The following is a 22454-nucleotide window of genomic DNA, read 5'->3' as shown; positions in this document are numbered from 1 at the left end:
ACTAGAAATTAACATTAATTAAGATTAATAAATGCTATAATAAGTATTTTTTTCATTGTCAGTTGGTAATAATGAATTAACATGTTAACTAATGAAGCCTTAGGTCATCAAGTGTTACTGAACAATAGCAAATAATCATTAGGGCATGTTATAGTCCATATTAAAATATAAAAATGTTTAAGTTTGAAAGTAAATAGCCTATTAAGTCTTTAAGTATTAAGTATTTGGTGCTGTGATGAACAACATTGCGAATACAAAAAAAAAAAAAAATGAATGGCTGTTTGAAGCATTTTAAATACTGTAGTACCTCAGCTGTTTTGTTAACAGGGTTTCCGGGGTAACCGCAGCATTTCTGCTGTTCCATCAGCAGAAGAGTCAGAGAGTGAATGTGCACTTTCATTCAGCACATCTCTTTCACTTCTGTCATTGGGTTTGTTTACATAGTGTGCATGCCTCTTGGACGCCGCATATAGCGGTGTTGTGGATTTTATACGGCTGATAGGTAAAGTATTCTTAAAATGTAATATAAAAATTGGAATAATTCGTAATAAATAATTATTCACGGTATTTTGAGGTGCCCGCAGTAACAATATTGTGTATATTCATTATCGTGATATATTTTGTTACCGAATATCGGCATATGTCTACTGTCAAATAAAAATAGAAAATAACAGATAATCAAAAGCAACAGCACAAATGCAAAAGAGCAAAGATACAAATAAACTGCTTTTCAGGTTTAACATTAGTTTTCAGGTACAGAAATTGGATAAAGTAATCAAATGTAAAATAACATTGCATATTTGACTGTATAAATTAAAGATTAATCCTTATTAAAGTTACAGAAGCTATTCAATCAAGAGCAGTGAATGATTTGTTTGATTAACATTAAAATCATAGACGGTAGTAATATTAGGCTGCTGTCACTTTAAGACATAATGCGCAGATCCAGTACGTTCACTTAAGACGTAACGGAATATGTCTGCTATGATACTCATCAAGATGGGCATGCTCATTTTTATGTGAATTTGTCCGTTGAAGTGCAAGACTTGAAAGAGAATTCAGTATTTTAATTCTGCTGTGAGAAGGGTTTTGTGTGCTCATCTCATTTGCATCTTCTGGCTCTTGAATGTTTAAATTGGCAAGGCTTAAATGAGTTTAGTTTAAACTCAGATAGTAACGTGAGCTGTTCAGGTCTCACCTGCGCTCACGCTCTATCAACACCTGGGTGATGACGGCGTAAATGACTGCTCATATTCAAGCATACAGCACTCGCATTGAACAAAGTTTACCAAGGAGTGACAGTTTTGTCCAAGGTTTTTTTTTTTTTTTTTTTTTTTTTTGATCTTCGCTGTTGTTGTCATGTATTGGGGAGCCAGAGTGCGTATCCATCGACCGAAACATACATTAGCTGAACTCTTGTCTGTCTGTTTTATACGTTATTTTTAACAAACCATATTATAGCTACGTTGAGATTTAAGTTGAACTGTGCGTGCGTGCCGAAGCGTGGGTCGAGAATGGTATGGTTCCATTTTTTTTTTTCTTTTTTTTTTAATACCAAGAACCGTTACACCCCTAATTGTTACTGTCAGTGTACTGAAATGTTGTATAGAACATTAAGAAATGCATATTCTTATAATAAAAAGCTAATTTAAAAAAAAAATGCTGTGTATTTTTAGGGGTTGTTGATGTGGTGGAGTTTGTAGAGAAAGTGATTCCAAGATCAGTTTATCGAAATAGTCAGGAGCACGTTGCTCTTCATCCTTCAGTTGAGAAAAAGATGAGAGGGGGAGAGAGAGAGAGAGAGAGAGAGAGAGAGAGAGAGAGAGAAAGGGGGGATGGGGTCAGAGATGGAATTCAGGAGCACATGCTGACAGGATTGTCTGTTTACAAATCCCTCCCTCTCCCCGTCCTTTTCATATTGCCGCCTTCCCAGCAGCACCAGGTCTTGAATACAGCAGCTGCTTAGAGGGAAAGGTGGACCCATCCACTGGCCGGCCAATCGCAGCTCAGCATCCTACCCGTGACGAACAGGGAGGGCCGGTCTTTGAGCTTTGCAGCGGAAAACCACCGGACCAAACGAACGGAGGGAGCGCAAGAGAGAGGGCTAAAGCCTGAGATACGCACTAATCTCTCCACAGTGATCATGTGTCAGCGGAGTCTGAAGCAGCAGCAAAAGGGGCCGATGCGGAGCACTGCGGGGAAATGGTGAGATGCTGCAGGTCTTTGCATAGCTCTCCCTCTTGCTACAATCTCCACAGAGTCAGGGTTGATGTGCGGCGTTTCCGCCCGCCGGGCTCCTCGGCGGGAGCGACAGGGGAGCCCGCAAATGGCGCCAACAACGCCGGCACGGGAGGCCCTGGAGCCCCGGGGGGCCCGCCTCAGCTCAGCAACCGGAGCCGATTCAGGTACCGGCAAGGAGTGTGTGAGATGCTAGGATGTAGTTCAGGCTGAGAATGTGTGTGGATGATGGGTGAGTTTAGTCGGTCGGATCTAGAGCAGTTGTTGACAGTGTACTCGAAGTGAGAGAGGACAATTGAAGGATCAATTGGGTTGGAAAGTGGGCGAGCGAGAGGGGATTATAGAGACCTCGCACGAACTCGGCCACCCTGCGGAGGGACGATCGGTGTGCGGTGGGAGTTAGTGTGACAGGACTCAGATCCCCCCCTCTGCCACTGCCCCAGCTCTGCGATTGCATTTGGCCTAATTGTGGCGTAACGTTAGGCTGTTGGTCGCACTCTCTGTCCGATGCAAACTGCATAGTTTGCAGAGCTCTACTTGGAGCAGATGCTGTTCCCCTTGAGTGAGCGAAGAGCAGAGGGAGGCTCATATTCAGCCAGTGATTGGCCAATGTGTGCCTGCATTGAAGAAACAAGGGGGGCTGTGTAGAACGGAGAGTGTGTGAAAGAGGCTGAATCCGAAGACTTTTTACGTTCTCTTTTTACAAGCTGCCATCATCACCTCTCAAACGTCCTCCGCAGTTTTAGTAATGCACTGTGAAAAGCTGAGAACTGCAGGGTTCTTTGATGGATATTCATCTGCGCTGGACAGGTTGGGGGAGGGGTAGAACCGCTCTAAATTCAATTGAATGATAACCTGATGACTGAGAGCTCTCGTAAAAACCAACAGTCATTGTTTCAAGCCGTTCGGGCGCACCAGGGTGCAGCGCACACTTTGGCATATTAACTGGATTTGCCAACTGCTAGAATGAGGTTGCATAATGCACTGCGCTAAAAGTATTTAGTGTTAAAGGTTATACCAGGGACTTGTACAAATGTAGTTATAGGATGAAACATCATTTGCACAGAGGAGCTGCTGAATGGAAGTTATCAGGTTCGTTGTTGGATTGTGTTATGAGTATTTTAGGCTTAGGTTCCTCCTTTTTATAAACAAGTCATTAGATTTTTTTTTTTTTTTTTTTTTTTTTTTTTAGTCTTTCAGGGAAAAATGTTTGCCTGAAAGGTGCAGGCTGAGTTAGGCTGACTTTTTATACTTATATTAAACTAATTTGAACAAACTCCTAAAATTAAGTGTGACATTATAGAGAGATATTCTAAATAGAGGAGACTGTCCAATCATAACATTCTGCTGTAGTCACACCTCACTGTTGAAAAAGCAAATCACCTTTTTCACAGAGACGGTTTGTTTACATTTTGAATGTGCATGAGTTTTAATTGATCAACCTGAAAAATACCATTTTATTTGTGTTACCAGGCTCATTGGAAAAACATGCCTGTAACAACATTTCTGAAATTTTTTTACTCTGCTTCTAGCATGTTTAGTGCCTCTTCTTCTTTTTTTTTCTTTTTTTTTAATGTTCAGTGAATGTTCAGTGAGTGGTGGTTAGAGCATGTTCAGCTTAATCCGAAACTGATGAACTTGAATCAGGCAAAGTTTATTATGTACATAAATACATAAAAGTTCTTTTATTGTGATTAGTACCAGAGTGTTCCACATCGCAAGTGCAATGTACTGTACCAAGTGAGCTAACAAGCAAGTTTACTATGTCAGAATTACCATACATATTAGGGCTGAGGAAAAAAATCGGTTCACCTGAAGCGCTTACCCTGAAAGTGACAGCAACCTAATAAACCTGCTGCTGTCTTTATTTTAATGTTAATCAGACAACAAAGGACAAAGAGAAAAATCACTCACTGGTCTTGACTGAATATCCTTGATTATTCATTTCATATTTATGCTTTTCCTCGTAATTTGATTCTTTAACCTTATTCATTAAGGTTATGGATCAAAAACAACAAAGGCAATAACTAGGCCTATTATTATTATTATTATTATTATTATTATTATTATTATTATTATTATTATTATTATTATTATTACTTTTTGGTGGGGCCAGTAAAAATTTTGGACGGGCAAATAAAAAAATTTAACCACTGACCCGACCGGGCCAGTAGAAAAAATCCTTAACGTTGAGTCCTGAGTCGGAGATATGTGTTGTATCGGTGAATTGTTGTATTGCATTACATCATATCTCTTAGTAGTGGACACGAGAAAGTGAAAAATGGTGGATGGAGAGACGTCTACTAATATACGACCTGCACCATCATGTATAAGTGTATCATTCAACTTTACCCCATGGTCTAGAGTTAAAAAAACAAACAAAAATTGCAATACATATCACGATACTTGTAGAATGGCAATTCTTAAAAATAACAATGCATATCGTATCGGCACCCAAGTATCATGATAGTATCGAATCGGGAGATAGGTGTATCGTCCCAGCCCTAATACATATGAGGTTGGTTATGTGATGCAAATCTTCAAAATGTAGCCTATTAGTTTACAAATCATGCTATATAGTAAGTGCTTTGAGGTCATAACGTAGCATTCTGCAAGGAACTGGATGAAAATTGCATGTCTTCATTAATCGATAATCTGCTTCTGTATCATAATTTGCGTAGACGGTTAAAAAAATATATATATATATATTTTTTTTTTTCTTACTGCCACTAGTGTCAGATGGAACCTGTATTGAATTGTATGTATAGGTATGTTTTTGGAGTTTTGCAAAAATATAAGTAGAGGCAAGTGTTGTTTTTTTGTTGTTGTTGTTGTTTTTTTGAGCCTATATTGATTAGCATGATGTATCTTTTCTTATTTGAAATTTTACAGTTCCAGAGATTCCAGTCTTTCCTCTTTCAGATACGTAGGAGTGGTACCAAGATGGCCGCCAAGTGCACTGACTGACTTTTAAAAGGGACTTTGAGCTTTATTATTTACATTTGCTCATACCAGAGTAATGACTAGACTGGACTGCAGAATATGGTCCGATGTTATGCCCGCTGCAGTTTGTCTATTTATAGCAAGAGCAATAAAATTTGCACCTTTCTGTAGGAGAGGCCCACAAGTCAGATGCTGTTATGACGCACGACAGGTCATTGTACTTGATGATTACGGAGGCAAATTGTGTAGCTTTGGCACAGAAAGGTTGCCCCCTGAGCCTGCACTAACCTGGCATGAGCTGGTGTTGCCATAGTTCCTATCATCAATACACTGAGGAGTAGTTTTGTTTGTACTGCTTGATTACTCACCCTGACCACGATGTAAATGTTGATCCTCTCAAACAAATATTACTGGATAGCACATTTTGAAAGGGTCAAAGTAAAGATGTTTTTGTGTGCGGCATTGCGAGTATACCTGGCAAAGTCGGGTGACTCATTCAGTGTCTGTGTTAGGCCATCTATGGCTAAGTCTCCTCTGTCCACAGGTCAGAACAAGTTTTCATCCTGATTAGGGTGGACACAGTATTATATTCTATAGATAGCCCTTGTAGCTGCAGCACTGGACAGTCCATGTCAACCCCGCTGGTGCTGTGTCATCACTTTCAGGGCCAAATATGACCCACTTTACTGACACACTAAAGCTACTTTACTGACACACTAAATCGCATTTTAGCCAGAAGCAGTAGCTCTTAGTGTCATTTTCAATAAAAAGAAAGCAGTTATAGCCAAACAAGATGTCACGTTCCATCAGTCGGACCAGGATAGAGGTGCAACATTTTTGCATACGCTGTTCCAGTCTGCAACATGTTGATTTGGAATGTTATCCGCCTGTACGGATGCTAAAAATAGCACAACGGTCTCAAAAAATAAAAATAAAAAGATTACTGGCGGATATCCTGCATGGCTTCAGTAGTTCTGTGCAAATGTCCCACTCGGCGTGACCCACAAAAACCATGCATGTTCGTGCTGGTTAAGTAGATTTATGTTGATTAAAAGCTGGCCCTTTTTGTGATGAGAACCTCATTCCAAACCTATGGAAGCTTGTTTCCACCACTGAATAAAAAAAAAATGTAATTGCAACTTTTTATCTCACAATTCTGACTTTTTTCTCGCAATTCAGACTTTATAACATGCGATTGCGAGTTAAGTCAGAATTGTTAGAGATAAACTCGCAATTATGAGGGGAAAAAGTCTTTTTTTCTCTCAGAATTGGACTTTATTTCTCGCAATTGTGAGTTTTTCTCACAGTTGACTTCATAACTCGCAATCGCAAGTTTATTTCTTGTAATTGACTTTATAACTTGATTGCGACTTTATATCTCCCTATTCTGAGAAAAGAAGTCAGAATTGCAAGATATAAACTCACAATTGCAAGAAAAAAAGTCAGATAGGGCTGCACAACGATTAATCACGATTAATCGTTTGCAAAATAAAAGTCTGTGTTACGTAAAATGTGCGTGTTCTGTGTATAATAATAATAATGTATATATAAATACATGCACATACATGTATATATTTAAGAAAAAATATATATTTATATATAAAATATATTTATATGTAATATAAAATGTATATAAATATGTATATTTATTTATACATGTATATATTTCTTAAATTTATACATGTGCATGTATTTATATATACATAATTATTATACACAGAACACACACATTACGTAACACAGACTTTTATTTTGCAAACGATTAATCGTTGTGCAGCCCTAAAGTCAGAGTTGCGAGTTTATATTAACTCGCAATTCTGACTTTATTTCTAGCAACTGCGAGTTTATATCCCACATTTGACTTCATAACTCGCAATTCTGACTTTATTTCTCATTGACTTTATAACTCACAATTGCAACTTTATATCACACAATTCTGAGTGGAAAAAAAGTCAGAATTGCAAGATGAATATCAAAAATATCTCTTTTTTTTTTTTTGTGTTCTGCTGAAGAAAGTAGTTCATAAAAGTTTAGAATTACATGAGAGTGAGTAAATGATGATATAATATTCATTTTGGGGTGAATTATCCCTTTAAGAATATTATGTAGACTGGCCCAGACCTTCGGTCAAGTATTTCTCCTCATGTACCATATCTAGAGCAAGTGTAACAGGAAGGTGATGATAAACCCTAAATGAGACTAAAGGTGTTAAGCAGGTGAAAGCAGCCTTTGCTTAGACTGATGTAAGTGGAATTGAGCTGAAAGGAGTATATGGTCAGTGTAGTTGAGAGGCAGTGTGAACGATCATGAGGTTAAGTTTACAGTGGAGAATTTCTATTCCTGTCTCTTTTCCTGATACTATCTCAAGTATCTTTCTAGCATTTATCATCATCTGTTTATTGTCTTCTGTATGGGCGTCTTTGTGTTTGGTCTTTGGTATGTGTGAGTGGGCTGTGTATATTTCTGCATGTTTTATAAATATTTCCTTCCTTCTTTCCACCATTTTGATAGAGCAGCCCAGCTCTGATTTTATAGAGTGAATCTCAAGAAAGCATGTTCAGGTAACATTTTACCTAGGGCTGGACGATTATGGCCTAAAATCAAAACCTCGATTAATTGAACATTTTACCTTGATTACGATTAATAAACAATTATTTTGTTTGTTTGTTTTGTTTTTTTTGCCCTCATAGTACACTGACAAGGTTTGTACTGTAAATATGATTGACTATTAAAGGTGTTTTCAGAATTTTTTCCTATTGAAAGAGTGATCTGACATGACAGCTCACTTTCAGCAGTTATTTTATCTATGGTTCGTAACATTTCTTACAGATTTCTGCTCGTTGTAAATCAGATAAAGATAAATTATAACATTTCCAGTACGTAATGAGAGTGATTGCGTGTGTGAATTAGTCAGTTGTAAATATTTACTTCAAAAGTAGAAACATATATGCTATAATAACTTTTGAGTTTCTAAGCTACTTTAGTGATAAATCACAGGACAGCGCTGACGGTTCGCTTCTGCGTTCCTCTCTGTGTGCGCGATCTTCACGTGATGTGCAGCTACTGTTTGTATGAGTGTTCGTGCCACAATCCAGCTGCGCGAGTGCGGTAGCTCGATATAGTAATACACATCCGATTGTCTAAAATCGCTTGAATGTCTAAACTGACAAACCTTAAAACACATACAACTGACAAAGTTTAGTGAAGACGCAAGGCTCACCGCTCGCGCACAGTCTCTGTGTGTTGACTCGGCGTTCACCTCCTTGTTGCTTTCATGCCGCTGACTGGACGGGGCGGAGTCACGTGGCTACACACGCGGTAGTATGTTTTTAAGTGGGAAGTATTAACAGGATTAAAAAAACGACATCGGAAAATTACGTCAGTTAGAGGTTCTGAATTTCGGTTTCGATTACTTTTCGATTAATCGTCCAGCCCTAATTTTAAAATCAAAATCAAAGAAAAGAAGAAGAAAAAAAAAAAAACTCTTCTAAGATGATTGTTGGTTTTTTTGTGTGTGACTTTTTCATGAAAAATCCCATTTTTGGGTGCCCATTTCCCCATCCCAATTTCCCATTACCTTAAAACATTCAGATATTTTACTTTTTTGAGTTTTTTTGTAAATTCTCATTGGTTATTCTCATTATTTAACCGTTATATAAATAAAATTAATTATTTAAAAAAATATTTTTACTGTAGTAAAATGTAATTATTTAATTATACAAATACACATTATTTTAACGAGAACTAAGCATATTTTTTTCACTGTAGTAATATTTGGTTATATTGTTTTAATAATTTTATATTATACGAACTCAATGATACACTTGTCATTACCATAATAATATTAAATTAAATTGCATTAATAATAATAATACATTTTATATTGCATTGAGGTAATGACACTTGTTGAAATATATGCTTAATTGTCATTAAATGTTAAAAAAAAAAAAAAAAAAAAAAAAAAATTGTGTAATTTTCTGTCATTGGTGTCATCAAGGATTTCACTCCCGTCATTTTTTTGCCTTCCAAATTCACACAATTCTTATTTGTTTCTCAAGGTTTTTAGGGTGTAATATTATCTGGACATGTTTGACAGGTTTCATGAGATTCACTGTATAACAAGGGGTGCTCAATCCTGTTCCTGAAGGTCTGCCTGCGAAGCTAAGCTCCAAATCTATTCAATTAAACCTGAACCGATTAATCAAGATCTTCAGGATATACTTGATAATTACAAACAGGTTCGAGCAGGGTTGGAACTGAACTCTGTTATCCAGAATTGGGCACCCCTGCTTTACAACATTTGAATCATCTGGACATATATCTTTAATTTCCACCTTCTTTATACTTTTATATGTGTCTGTCTGAGTATTTTGAGCACTTTGGCATCATGAATGTATTGTGCAGGTTGCAGTTCCCACAGTTGGCCCTGCGGCGGCGCCTAGGCCAGCTGAGCTGCATGTCCCGGCCTACTGTCCGCCTTCGCTCATGGCCTCTGTCCTTCCTCTACTACATCCTGCCCTTTGGAACGCTCAAACCTCTCGCCAAAGTAGGCTGGAGGCCCACAAGCAGAGTAAGTACAGGTGGAAACATCAAAGAGTCAACAGACTTATGTTGTGTGTGTTTGAGTGTGCAAAATCTCACTATCCAGAGACATTAATGACATCCATCAGTGTGTAATCAATGTATTATGGGCATAATACATTTGTGATTTTGTTATGCAAAACAGGTGTTACCTTATGGATGATGCTGTGATTATGTGAAGCCTTGCTGGAACCATTACAGAATAACGACCTAGATCTGGGATCAGTTCTCTCTATTTTTTTAACCCAGAGAAATAAAACCTCAAAACTGATGCAAGGTCAGCAGAAAGAGCTGCTGCTATCAGCAGATGGCTACTTGCATATGGACCTGCTGAGCTCTGTGCTCCATTGGGACTTGTGTGAAAAGGGCCATTGTCCCATGATGCAGCTCTGAACTGAGGAACACTTTGTCTCTAGACCCAGTCGAGGGCACCGTGCCACGGTGGTTCTGACACCGCTATTGTTCACTTCCCACGAAAAAATTGCCAGTCAGCCCATGCTGATGCTCAGAAGCAGATACCGTATCTCCAGTGGCAGACAGGAAGTTACAGAGAAATAGAAAAATGTTTTGTTTGTTAATGTAAATCTGTAAGTTCTAGAGTTTTTTTTTTTTTTTTTTTTTTTTTTTTTTTTTTTTTTTTTTATAAACTCATTTACTGGATGTTTTTATCTACTTACAAATGAGGACCTTTACAAAGCAGTTCATCATAAAGTAGGAAATGTACTAGGATGTAATGGTGCTGTCAGGTCATGTCAGTATAGTATTTGTGGTGGCATTCATGTGCATTCAACTCATAAAGCCGTAAATAACATAAATGGGGGGATGGGGATACCACAGCAAAATACCACAATACTTAATAAGTACAAAAATTATGATAGCATAAAATATGCTGCACAAAATATGATAGCATTGTAATATAGCAATACAATAGTTTACATTGGCTTCCTGTATTAATTCCTAAAAGCAAAACACACCTGATGCACGTTCTTTGTTTTTCATTTTCTAGAAGTAGGATAAAAAAATAAAATAAAAAATTGCTGTATTTTTGTGTATTTAATTAAAGGGTTAGTTCACCCCAAAATTAAAATTTTTCCATAATTTACTCACCCTCAAGCCATCCTAGGTGTATATGACTTTCTTCTTTCGATCAAACACAATTGGAGTTATATTAAAAAAATATTCTGGCTCTTCCAAGCTTTATAATGGAAGTGAATATAGTAACCGTGATTATTATTTTTTTATTTTTTATTTTTTTTATATATATATATAAAGTAATCCACACGGCTCCAGGGGCTTAATAAAGGCCTTCTAAAGTGAATCAATGCAGTTTTGTAAGAAAATAAGAAAAATATCCATATTTAAAAACTTCATAAACTAGAATCACTGGTTTTTCATACGCGAGTCAATTCCGGCCGAAGAGTGAACTTTGACCTGATGGATGACGGATTGATGAACGTGGATGTGCAGAGGATAGAGCAAAACAAAACCTTGATTATGAACTAGAAGTCTAAAAGAAAGGAATTTAATTTTTAAAAAGAAATGTCGGAGGAGCTTGAGTTTGTTTTCCAGGCCTATTTGTTTGAACCTTGAGAGGCATCTAATCTCACCTAAGTTTACACTACTCCTACATCCTACGTAATACGCTGGAACTCGACTCTCTCATGAACGCACAGACGGACGATACCGGAAGCTAGTGATTATAGTCTACTATTTATAATCCATTTCTTTGCTTCAGATGGCCTTTATTAACCCCCTGGAGCCTTATGGATTACTTTTATGATGGATGAATGCACTTTTTTTGGACTTGAAAAAAACGCCCCTTCACTATGATTTATAAAGCTTGGAAGTGCCAGGATATATTTTAATATAACTCAACTGTGTTTGTCTGAAAGGAGAAAGTCATATACACCTAGGATGGCTTGAGGGTGAGTACATTTTGAGGTGAGCTACCCCTTTAAGAGAAGGTACAATGCCATCTTGCTCAAACAAAAGTGACTTGAATGCACCTGACGTTGTAAACAACTCGTAAATACGAACTTCCCTGTAGGTCTTGAACGCACCATGAAGTTCTTTTTATGTTAAATAGCAATTGATATTTTTAATTTTAATAAGTAAATAATAAATACATTTTTGGAAGAGCTTACTATAAATAACGTATCAATCTTGGCATAATGTGTATTTTCTGTTTAAAAATGTGAGAACCTAAAATGACACACTTTGTGGATAAAGAGCCTTTTTCTGGGTCAGGCAACATTGGACATCCTTCACTTCCTGCTTGTTAAACCTATAACTATCATCTACAACCCACCACCCTGTAAGACTCCAACAGTGTCCGCATTTAGCCTCCTGTCTGTCAGCTGGGATTGAAGCTACAGTAATCCACTTACACTGAACTCCCAGGCCAGCTCCTGTCATGCATCAGCCCCTGTACTATCTGTAGCACTGATCTAGGATCACTCCTTGCCCACATCAGTATTGATCAGTGAGCTACACTGATCTCAACACACTAAGAATCCAAACACTGGAGCACGTGGTGCACAGTAAAGTCACATGTAGCTGCTGGACTTATGCTGCCTTCACATGATCTCGGGGTTATTGTAAATACGAGTTTCCTAGGTAAAAAAAAAAAAAAACTGCACACGAACGCCTTCTCGTGCCGAAACTTGAATGCAATAAGCTCGTATCCACATCTTCAGCAGTGGGAATGATCAAATTTCCTATAGCACGTGAAGGCAGCATTAGGTTTTAAAACTTTTGATACTCACTTGCATTAAAATTGACTGTATACATCCTTATTATTGTTTTTTTTCAAATGTATATTGCAAGGTAAAAGACATTTTTACAAGCATTCTTTATTATTAATTCATAAATATTATTGTTTTTGGGGAGTTGCACCATTTTGCATTCTGAACTTACCTTGCCTTGTCATGAAAAAATCAAACAATGTGACATTTTAAGAATATTTTAAGTTGCCAAAATTTTATTCATCAAATATTTATGGTGTGTTCCATTCAAAATCATATTCCTTCTTGATATCTGACTTCTGATAATAAAGCATTCTGTTGTCAGATGATGTATAAAGAAAAGTGGCAATCATCCTTTTATGCTAATTTTAAAGGTTCCTAATTTTGTTTTGGAGGTCTCCTTTACATGCATCCAAGGTCAAAAAACTCATTTTTTCATATTATACATTGCAGCATCACCTCTTTTCTCACCGTCTGAAATGGTTCAATCACTTTAAATGTGTTTATGTTCCTCTCTGCGAACGTTTGCTGTTGTGTATTATACAGATATTTGAGCATGCCGTCTTCAAACTCTTTCTTTTGGGTGTAGGTTACAATCTACAAGTCCATACCCACACGACTGCTCTCCAGAGCCTGGGGTCGCCTGAACCAGGTGGACCTGCCCAATTGGTTACGGAAACCTATCTTCAGATTGTATATATGGACATTTGGAGTCAACATGAAGGAAGCGGCAGTGGAGGATCTACAGCACTACAGAAACCTGGGCGAGTTTTTTAGGCGCAAACTCAAACCTCAGGTCCGGCCAGTGTGCGACTCGCACTGCGTGGTAAGTCTGGGTTTGTAACTGTAGAAAAAGAGGAATTATTTGAATTTCCATTCACTTTCATTCATATGCAAACCCAGGAGAAACATATGCATTGAATTTTCACTTCACGCCATGTGTGATAGTTTGGTGACCTGCCAGTTTGTATTGGCTTTAACTAGTATAGGACCTAAACATTGTATATTGTTGTATTGTTGTTGGATATTGTTTATGACATTTAAAAGAATATGAAGTGTAACGTATGGCAGTGTAACAGGAAACCTGAGTAGATGATGGTAATTTTAATTAAAAGTAGGTGGTTATAAATATTTAAATAAAAATTATAAAAAATTTTTTTTAATTATTTACTTGAAACAGAAGCCCTTGGAATGTTACATCATTTCCTGTTGCCTATATTTGTTATGGGTTCTGAAATAATTGCATGCTTAATCTAATGTTTATTTTCATTTTATAATTTTGCATATTCCAGCTAATCAAGCTAGTCGGTTTTTAATACAGTATGAAGAAAACATAAGAAATATATGATAGATTAATACAATGAGTGACCATTCGCTCCACAGATCAGTCCAGCTGACGGCAAGATCCTTCATTTTGGCCGTGTGAAGAACTGTGAGGTAGAGCAGGTGAAGGGAGTGACTTACTCCCTGGAAACGTTCCTCGGGCCACGCACCTGGGCAGAGAGTTTAACAGCTACCAGAAGTAAGTCTCAATTAATTTGTCATTTGACCAAGTAGGACATGTTTCTGGAACAAAAATTCTTTGATGTCGGATGATCATAACATCAGAAAATTTGGATGCAAGGTTTTCTGAACAACCAAATCCATTTTTAGATTGTAAACGTGGCTTAGGAAAGAATCACAATTGCGGGAAGAAGAGTGTCACTCACTCAAAATCAGTTTACACACACGTTCAGCAGAAAATAAGATGCGCACTGATTGTCACAACAGTGGCAAAATTAAAGCAGCTCTGATCCCATCCGCTCTCAGTCCGGGATTCGGTTCAGTTCCGGCTTGGTTCAGTGAAAGTAAGTTCATATAACATTGAAGAAAGACTGTTGTCATGTGAAAGCAATAATAAATGAGGATTGAATTGTACATTATTGTACAGTAAGACAACAGCATATTGACTTCATATTTCTGGTGCCTCATCAAATTTTGCTAACAATTTAATAAAATATCAAGACTTTATTGTCAAAATGTTTTGCACCAAGTGACTTAATGTAACAAGTACCTGGAAAAGCTTGTTGAGCAAACTTACCATAATCCGCACTACTGTTCAAAAGTGTGATGTTGGTTAGATTTTTTTTTTTTTTTTTTTTTTATGTTTTTGACAGAAGTCTCTTTTGCACACCAAAGCTACATTTATTTGATCAAAAATACAGTAATATTGTGAAATATTATTTTAATTTAAAATGCCCATTTTTTAAATGTATTTCAAAATGTAATTTATTCCTGTGATGGCAAAGTTACATTTTCAGCATCATTACTCCAGGCTTCTGTGTCACATGATCTTTAAGAATTCATTCTAATATGTTTTTTCAGGATAAATAGAAATTTCAAAACAACAGAAAAATTTATTTTTGTAACATTATAACGTCTTTACATTATGTCTTTACTGTCACTTTTGATCAATTTAATGCGTCCTTGCAAAATAAAAGTATTAATTTGTTTTCATATAACTGACCCCAAATGTTTGAACTGTTTTGCATCTCTAAAATCGCAGGGAAATTATAGATTGATATGAATATTGAAAGCACTAAGCCTTAAATCGGATCTGACCAACAAAGAACATCATGCAACGCTTATAGACCATGTGATATAAACTCTCCAATATCTTTCATATTTTTTTCCTGACAACTATTGAATCATCTTGGTTTTATTTTTCTTGTCCTGTTTAGATGAAGATGACCCTGGCACATTCCAGGATGCCCTGGTCACTAAGGAGGGGAATGAGTTGTTTCACTGTGTAGTTTATCTGGCTCCAGGTGACTACCACTGCTTCCACTCGCCTACAGACTGGAGGGTGGCACACAGACGGCACTTTCCAGGTCAGCGGCATAATATGTTTCTCTCTCTCTCTTGCTCTCTGTTATTTTGTTTTGCTTTCTGAAAATATGATTTGTTGTTAAAAAGATTAATCAACAGGGACTTTAGGTCTTAAATGCTTAAGTTATAAGCGTCTTTTCTAATCTGATGGCGACTGAGCAGTGCGATACCATCAGTGCCTGGTTACATAACTGAAGCATGGTTTATGGTCTGATACGTATGTTTCTATCATAGGTTCTCTGATGTCAGTGAACCCAGGAGTTGCACGATGGATCAAGGAACTTTTCTGCCATAATGAGCGGGTGGTCTTGAGTGGGGAGTGGACGCACGGCTTCTTTTCACTCACAGCTGTAGGAGCGACAAATGTGGGATCTATACGCATCTATTTTGACAAGGTTAGAATTGTTTTGCTCTGCAGTTTGCTCACAGCTCAGATTAAAATGTCCATATTACTCTTATTTAGCTCGTATAGAAGAATGAAAGTTTAAAGCAATAGTTTCCTCTGAAAATGAACCCTAAGAGCCTGACATATGAAACATGTAAAAAAAAAAATTATTTTTTTTTATCCAAAAAAAATCTATTGTATAGTATGTTTGGACTTGACAGAATGGCGGTGTCTTTTAGTTTTTCGCTCCGTTTGGCCTAAAACATTCATAGTCATCCAGTTTGAATTGTTGACTTCAAACACATGTTTTCCATCACAGTGCTCTCCCCATGTTAATGATTCTTTCCAGCCTTTAGCTACTGCCTTCAACGTGCTGGATCCTTCACTGGACACCGAAAATAACTCACTCCCGCTAAACATTTACTCTTTGAGTTCTTGCACTTGGGAACAATACAAGCCAACACCATTATAACAACTAAAAGTTTGCTAAGAAGTATTTCCTACTAAAGCAGTAAGGCAGTATTTGACCGGTCAAGCCACCTTTATTTGTATTGTGCTTTACAATACAATACAGATTGTTTCAAAGCAGCTTTACAGTTATAACAGGACAATTATGCATTTTGGAGGTTGTGCAGCTGAAGTCAGTTCAGTGTTTATTCAGTTCCGTTGTGAATATCATCAATAAAGTACTTTCATTTAATTTAATCTATAAAGCAGTTCTGCCAAAAGAAATGTCATCGTCCAGCTCAGTTCAGTTCTCATACAACATTGTCAGTAGACCTTTGAGTAATACTGGAAATATTAGTATGAATTACAGCAACACCTCCCCTTTTTGCCTTTCAGATGAGGCTCATGTTCATAACGGTAATCTTGGGGGGAGATTTATTTAAAGTAATGTAATCTTCTGGTTTTAGCCAGGTTTCTGTCAAACAGCACATCTAGGTTATGATCTGTGATCATATCATTTACAAAAAGTTCTTTTGTAGAAAGGGATCTAATATTCAGCAAACCAAGCTATATAATTTGTTCTTCTGTATAATATCTATCTTTTTATTTGTTGAACATAAATTACATTTTTACCCTTAAATGGTTTTTTTTTGTATTTCCTACTTTGGGGAACAGACACAATTTCTATATGATGATATCTAGGTGAAAGAGTTTCTATGTGTTGGGATTTATCTGACTTCTGTAACGTGAGGTGGTTAGCAGATGGTTGGTTTAGACGGTCTGTCTGCTTCCTAACCTAAAGAGAAGCACCATCCCAGGAGGGATGAAGACCATCTCTATTCAAAAGGTCAGGTCTGCCCCAAAAACTTTTCCAATTGTCTATGAACCCTATATTATTCTGTGGACACCACTCAGACAGCCAGCCTTTGAATGACGTCAGTCTGCTATGTAGGGGGAGGGGGCCAGAGCAAATTACAGTGTCCAATATTGTACTTGCAAGTTCACACACCTCTTTAATGTTATTTTTAGTGATCTCCAACTGGCGAATTCGGACATCATTAGTGCCAACATGAATAACAATCTTTACGATTAGCATTAGGGCAGCACTTTAAATTTGCTTTGTCAGGCGCTCTCTGGCTTGTGGCAAACATTTGACTATGGTGTCTGGTGTCTATTTTCACGTTCCATACAATAGAATCGCCAATACCTAGGGCACTTTCAACAGGTTTCTCTGTGGGTGCGTCACTGAGTGGGGAGAACCTGTTTTATGTATTAATCGGAATGGAATACAGTCGTTTTGTCCCCAAAACTTTGCCGTCTTACAGTAACCCAGTTGGCTCTGTCCATAGCAGACAGGTGGTAGTGGCCTTGGACGACAACATGGCCTGTACATTATGGGTGTTGAAGTTTTCAGCCTTTTTACTTTAGTTCTCTCTAGTCAGGTAGTATATATATTCAACTGCATAGATAGTGACATTTTATTGAAAGTCAATTTGTAGGTTGAAGTACCCCTTTAAGTTAAACCTGTATAATTATGCTTTGTGAAGAGAGATGTTTGTTAGATATTAGGATGCTAAGCATCTTTATGTTAGGCTACTTGTACTCATATTTAACAAATAGACTACTGGTGCTGATATTCAACAAACAGACTAAATAACTCCCCTTTAATTGTAGGAAACTAAGTCCTAATAAGAGAGACTCTAATACAGATTAATGCAAGGAGACAGGTGATGCAGTGGACACCTGCTTCATGTGCTTCAGTATATCCAGAGCACTTGGACTAAGTTCATAGCTCATCTTGGTTCAAAAGTTCATAGCTGTTACATTAGAAATATTGTGGTTGTGCAACATCTAGTTCATGGCATCCAGCTGTTTGTTGAGCCATTTTTGTACTGCAACTATTTTTAAAGCAGTCATCTGTCCGGTCTGGCTCCCGGGAGCAAGTAGCACACCATAAAGAATCCACACAAGACGTTTCTTTAATCTCTCCACAACGCCTCACAAATAAACCTGTGGATTCTGCATAAAAACAGGAACATTGCTCACAGCAGGCGATTTGTCCAGCAGTGCTGAGATGTGTTGTTCACATAATATTTTTCTGCTTTGAAAGTTGTAGCTGTAGGCTTTTACGATGCTGACCGTAGGAGTGTTATTGTTCACTAAAACATAGATGGATCTAAATGTGTCACCCTTTCCAGTCTTAAGCAGATTAAGATCACTAGACAACCTAGTCAACTAATCAGCCATTCTGGTGGGATGGGAACTGAAAGATAATTAGAACTTAAAATTTACAAGTGCTCGGGTTTGTGGGTTAAAGGGTTAGTTCACCCAAAAATGAAAATAATGTCATTTATTACTCACCCTCATGTCATGTCGTTCTACACCTGTAAGACCTTCGTTAATCTTCGGAATGCAAATTAAGATATTTTTGATGAAATCCGATGGCCTCCATAGCCTCCATAGACATATGACATTTGCAATGACATTTCCTCTCTCAAGATCCATAAAGGTACTAAAAACATATTTAAATCAGTTCATGTGAGTACAGTGGTTCAATATTAATATTATAAAACGAAGAGAATACTTTGCCGCTCCGAACCGCTGATTTGACGCGCTGATTCATAACGCTCCGAAGCTTCATGAAGCAGTGTTTTGAAATCGGCCATCACTATACAAGTAGTTATTTTGGGTTTTTTTGGCACACCAAAAATATTCTCGTCACTTTATAATATTAATATTGAACCACTGTACTCACATGAACTGATTTAAATATGTTCTTAGTAAATTAGTGGATCTTGAGAGTGGAAATGTCATTGCTGGCTATGCAGGCCTCACTGAGCCATCGGATTTCAACAAAAATATCTTCATTTGTGTTCCGAAGATGAACGAAGTGTGGAACGACGTGAGGGTGAGTAATAAATGACATTATTTTCATATTTGGGTGAACTAACCCTTTAAGAGACGCCTGCAACAGTAGTTAAAACAAGTCTCCAGTTTGTTCATTTTCGCTTGAAGTATATCAGGGCCTATCTTGTTTAATTGCTGTATAGCCACAGAATCACTCTTGTTGATGTATGATATTTTCTGTAAAACCATTTTTTTTTTTTAAGCATTAGCAGAATATTGAGCTACACCGCTAAGAGTGGATTTGGCCTCATTTCTAATGGACCACAATCAGACCACTAGACAATAGAAAAAAATGTGGGTTAATGGGTGAGATGAGTGTTTGAAAGTAGATGCAGTAGCACCTGTTTGGTGTATCCAGATATGATAAGTGGTATTTCAGTATCAGGAATGTGACCTCATTGAGCTGTGCCCCTGCCACATTTCTTAAATTGCATGTTTTCCCTAAATCTAATGGATTTGGATTTTATTCGTATTAACATGAAAATGGAGGTTTCCCATCTGTTAAGAGATGTATTTTTAAAAAGCTTGTACCAATTCGGTTTGAGTGCATTGACATTAACAAGCTGCTTTTTCTTTTTAGGAGCTCCGTACCAACAACCCTCGCTACAGCAAAGGAACTTACAATGATTTCAGCTACGTAACAAACAACAACCAAGAAGGTGTGAGCATGAGAAAAGGAGAACACCTGGGCGAGTTCAACTTGGGCTCCACTATTGTACTGTTATTCGAAGCTCCACGGGATTTTACCTTTAATTTGCAAGCAGGCCAGAAGATCCGTTTTGGAGAACCACTCGGGACGATGTAACGCAGACGAGAGGGGAACAGAATCTGAGGATGGACACGCCAATCTGTGTGTAGATGCATTCAGGGTCTCAAAAACTAATACACTCACATTTGCAGAGATGTACTCTGTTTGAACTGAGATACATGTGTGTTCATATGTACTCACACAAACACCACTGTTGCATTATTGCCATTGGGTTCTCCCAGTCATTTTGTTAGGCTTTTTTGTTGTTGTAAAATACTTTTACGGCAAAGCTTAGACCATCATGTTGTAAAATATTTGTTTACCATGAAATGCCATCCAGTTTTTTTTTTTTTTCTTTGGGCTCTAAATTATTTTTATATTTTGTTTTATTAAAACGGTTGTTTTGTTTTTCTGTTTGCCCATATTGCCTTCGGCTGGAGTCAAACTGTGTGAAGGGTTTGAAGAGTTTCATTTCCACAGCTAACTTTGCAAGCCTTGGGAATGTATGAGAGACCATCATTATTTTGGTTCCTTCGTTTTTCCCAGTCACTCATCTTTAAAACCTTTCTCTCCGTCCAACTTTTGCTCTTCACGAAGGTGCAAGCCATTTTGACAGTAAAATCGTGGCCACATTTTCTCACTAAGAAAGAGTTTTGGAAAAGACAAGTGAGAATTATCACTGCCGTTGTTCTCTGGCATTGAATTATGCCTTTGCTGGTTGGTCTAGCGATTAGTTTGGAGGTTAATGTAAAGTATTTTGCTGTCTCAACTTGATTAGTGCCAAAACGCAAGATATATTTTTACTAACACACATTTTTTTGCCCTTTTGATATGAATCAGAGTTCTTGTAATCTTATGGCATGTGTTTTTCGTTCTTGGACTTTTCTCTTTTTTTGACTAACCAGCACCTAGCAAGTTTAACAGACTCTAGACCCTGAGCTAAGGATAAAGACCCTCCAGTCTCTCTTAATCTAGACCACATCTGTATGAAGATAAGGGAGAGGACTCTGGAAATTTTGCTTTGAATGTGTTAAAAACCAAACACTGGGCTTTTCTGTGCACCAAGCCACACTCTTGTGGAAATTCTTTTGAAGAAAAGTCTTATTAATTCAATTCATGTAACATAGACATTAATTACAAACTAGTTCCAAGTGCAAGAAACATGTCATTAATAAATTTTGAAGATTATTTAAAAAGTTTGTTATTGTGATATTGCCATTATCATTTTCATACCATCATTGTCATGTTTCGACCGCAGTGCTTTTTCAAAAGGGTTGCTGCTTCTTGACCAGGAACTCGTCAGAGCTGGCTTCACTGGCATATTTTTTTTTCTTCTTCAATTATGTATGTGAAGTATTCGGTAGATTTCCTAACCGTTAAAGGTAAAACAAGAAGTGAAATGTTAATATACAGAGTTTATGGTGGATTAGTACACTAAGCTTCTCGTGACAGTTGTATATTTATACACGGGAATATAAAAAGGACAAATCTGACCATGGTATTTGAGGAAAGTCATTCATCATTATGTAATGCTGATTAATAATGAACAAAGTCTCGGTGGAATATGGATTAAAATGTCAGAGGTGCTTTGAAAGGGATGTATCAGGAGCGCTGTTCAAGCAGTGTAACGTTTAGTTCATTTAAAACTATTTAAAGGCCATGTTTATAATTATTCATTAAAAATACATAATTAATTGAAAGACTGCATGGAATATTTGTATTTTTAAAAAATTAAGCTGTTACCCACATGACTATTGTAATGAATTGCAAGATTCATGCAGATTTTAACCTAAAATGTTCTGCTTTTGGTCAGACAAAATGTCTGTTATTTGTCTACTACCTTCTCAAGTTCCAGTCAGGACATCTTTCAACTTAAAAGCACACAAAGCGCCCGAGGAGGTGAACGTGATTTCACCAAGTACATGTTCCTGGATCAACATTCCAATCAACCAATCAGATTTGAGGGACAAGTTTACAATTTATGTCAAGTTTAGGCTTACAACCTGGTTTAGGTGCTTCCACAACAGTGTTATTCAACTATCATTTCCCTCTGATTTTAGGGATAAGTTATGGTTAGGTTTAGGTGTTGGGAAAGGTTAGGACGAAATTTTCGGATGTTGAACATGTCTTGACCTGCAGTAGGGAGTCGAATCCAAAAGAGTCCGGCCAGGGCTTTTTCTCATTACTTTTATTAGCAACAACAACTAGGAAATGATGGTGACTCAACAATTCAAGGTAATGTCATCTTTAAATCGGACTGATTTGGCCAGTCACGCTAAAAATGTGTTGTTTTAATAAAGGTATTGCCGACCTAAAGTAAATGGAGCAAATGGAGTCGTTTGGGAGTCAGGAATCGGAGTCGAGCACCCCTACAGTGCAGTTCTCCCCTCCCCGCACACAGTGACAGCGCGCCCGTCTGTTCACTTCTAGAATCTTCTCGTTTCTTCTCCATCCTCCAATCACAGTCAGAGCAGCGCACTCACGCGGCCGAAGGCACGCCTGTTTCGGTAAGCCTCGACCGTTACTTTGACCTTCAGAAAAAATAAACCGAGTAAGCAAACATTTAGTGAGTATCATTTTACTATTCGTGTCA

The 22454-nt window shown here is 37.5% G+C and overlaps 1 protein-coding gene across 8 annotated transcripts in view; it reads left to right on the top strand.

Moving 5' to 3' along the window:
- The window catches only part of pisd (phosphatidylserine decarboxylase), a 35190-nt gene extending 14133 nt beyond the window's left edge, over positions 1–21057 (top strand). For 3 of the 8 annotated variants that reach the window (XM_048190010.1, XM_048190008.1, XM_048190007.1), the window contains 6 exons: positions 9586–9751; positions 13096–13332; positions 13890–14028; positions 15227–15376; positions 15609–15769; positions 19694–21057. In XM_048190010.1, the coding sequence (XP_048045967.1) occupies positions 9586–9751; positions 13096–13332; positions 13890–14028; positions 15227–15376; positions 15609–15769; positions 19694–19918 (1078 nt within the window). In that variant the 3' untranslated portion in view covers positions 19919–21057. Of the gene's footprint in view, positions 1–1933; positions 2406–2489; positions 3331–9585; positions 9752–13095; positions 13333–13889; positions 14029–15226; positions 15377–15608; positions 15770–19693 lie in introns of those variants that run through there. The other 5 variants (XM_048190003.1, XM_048190004.1, XM_048190009.1 and 2 more) reach the window with 5 other exon arrangements.
- Positions 21058–22454: the final 1397 nt, after the last annotated feature.

The sequence above is a fragment of the Megalobrama amblycephala genome, linkage group LG4, assembly GCF_018812025.1.
Source record: "Megalobrama amblycephala isolate DHTTF-2021 linkage group LG4, ASM1881202v1, whole genome shotgun sequence".
NCBI classification, from domain to species: domain Eukaryota; kingdom Metazoa; phylum Chordata; class Actinopteri; order Cypriniformes; family Xenocyprididae; genus Megalobrama; species Megalobrama amblycephala.
The sequence above is the reverse complement of the archived record's forward strand: the minus strand, read 5'-3'. Positions and strand labels throughout refer to the sequence as shown.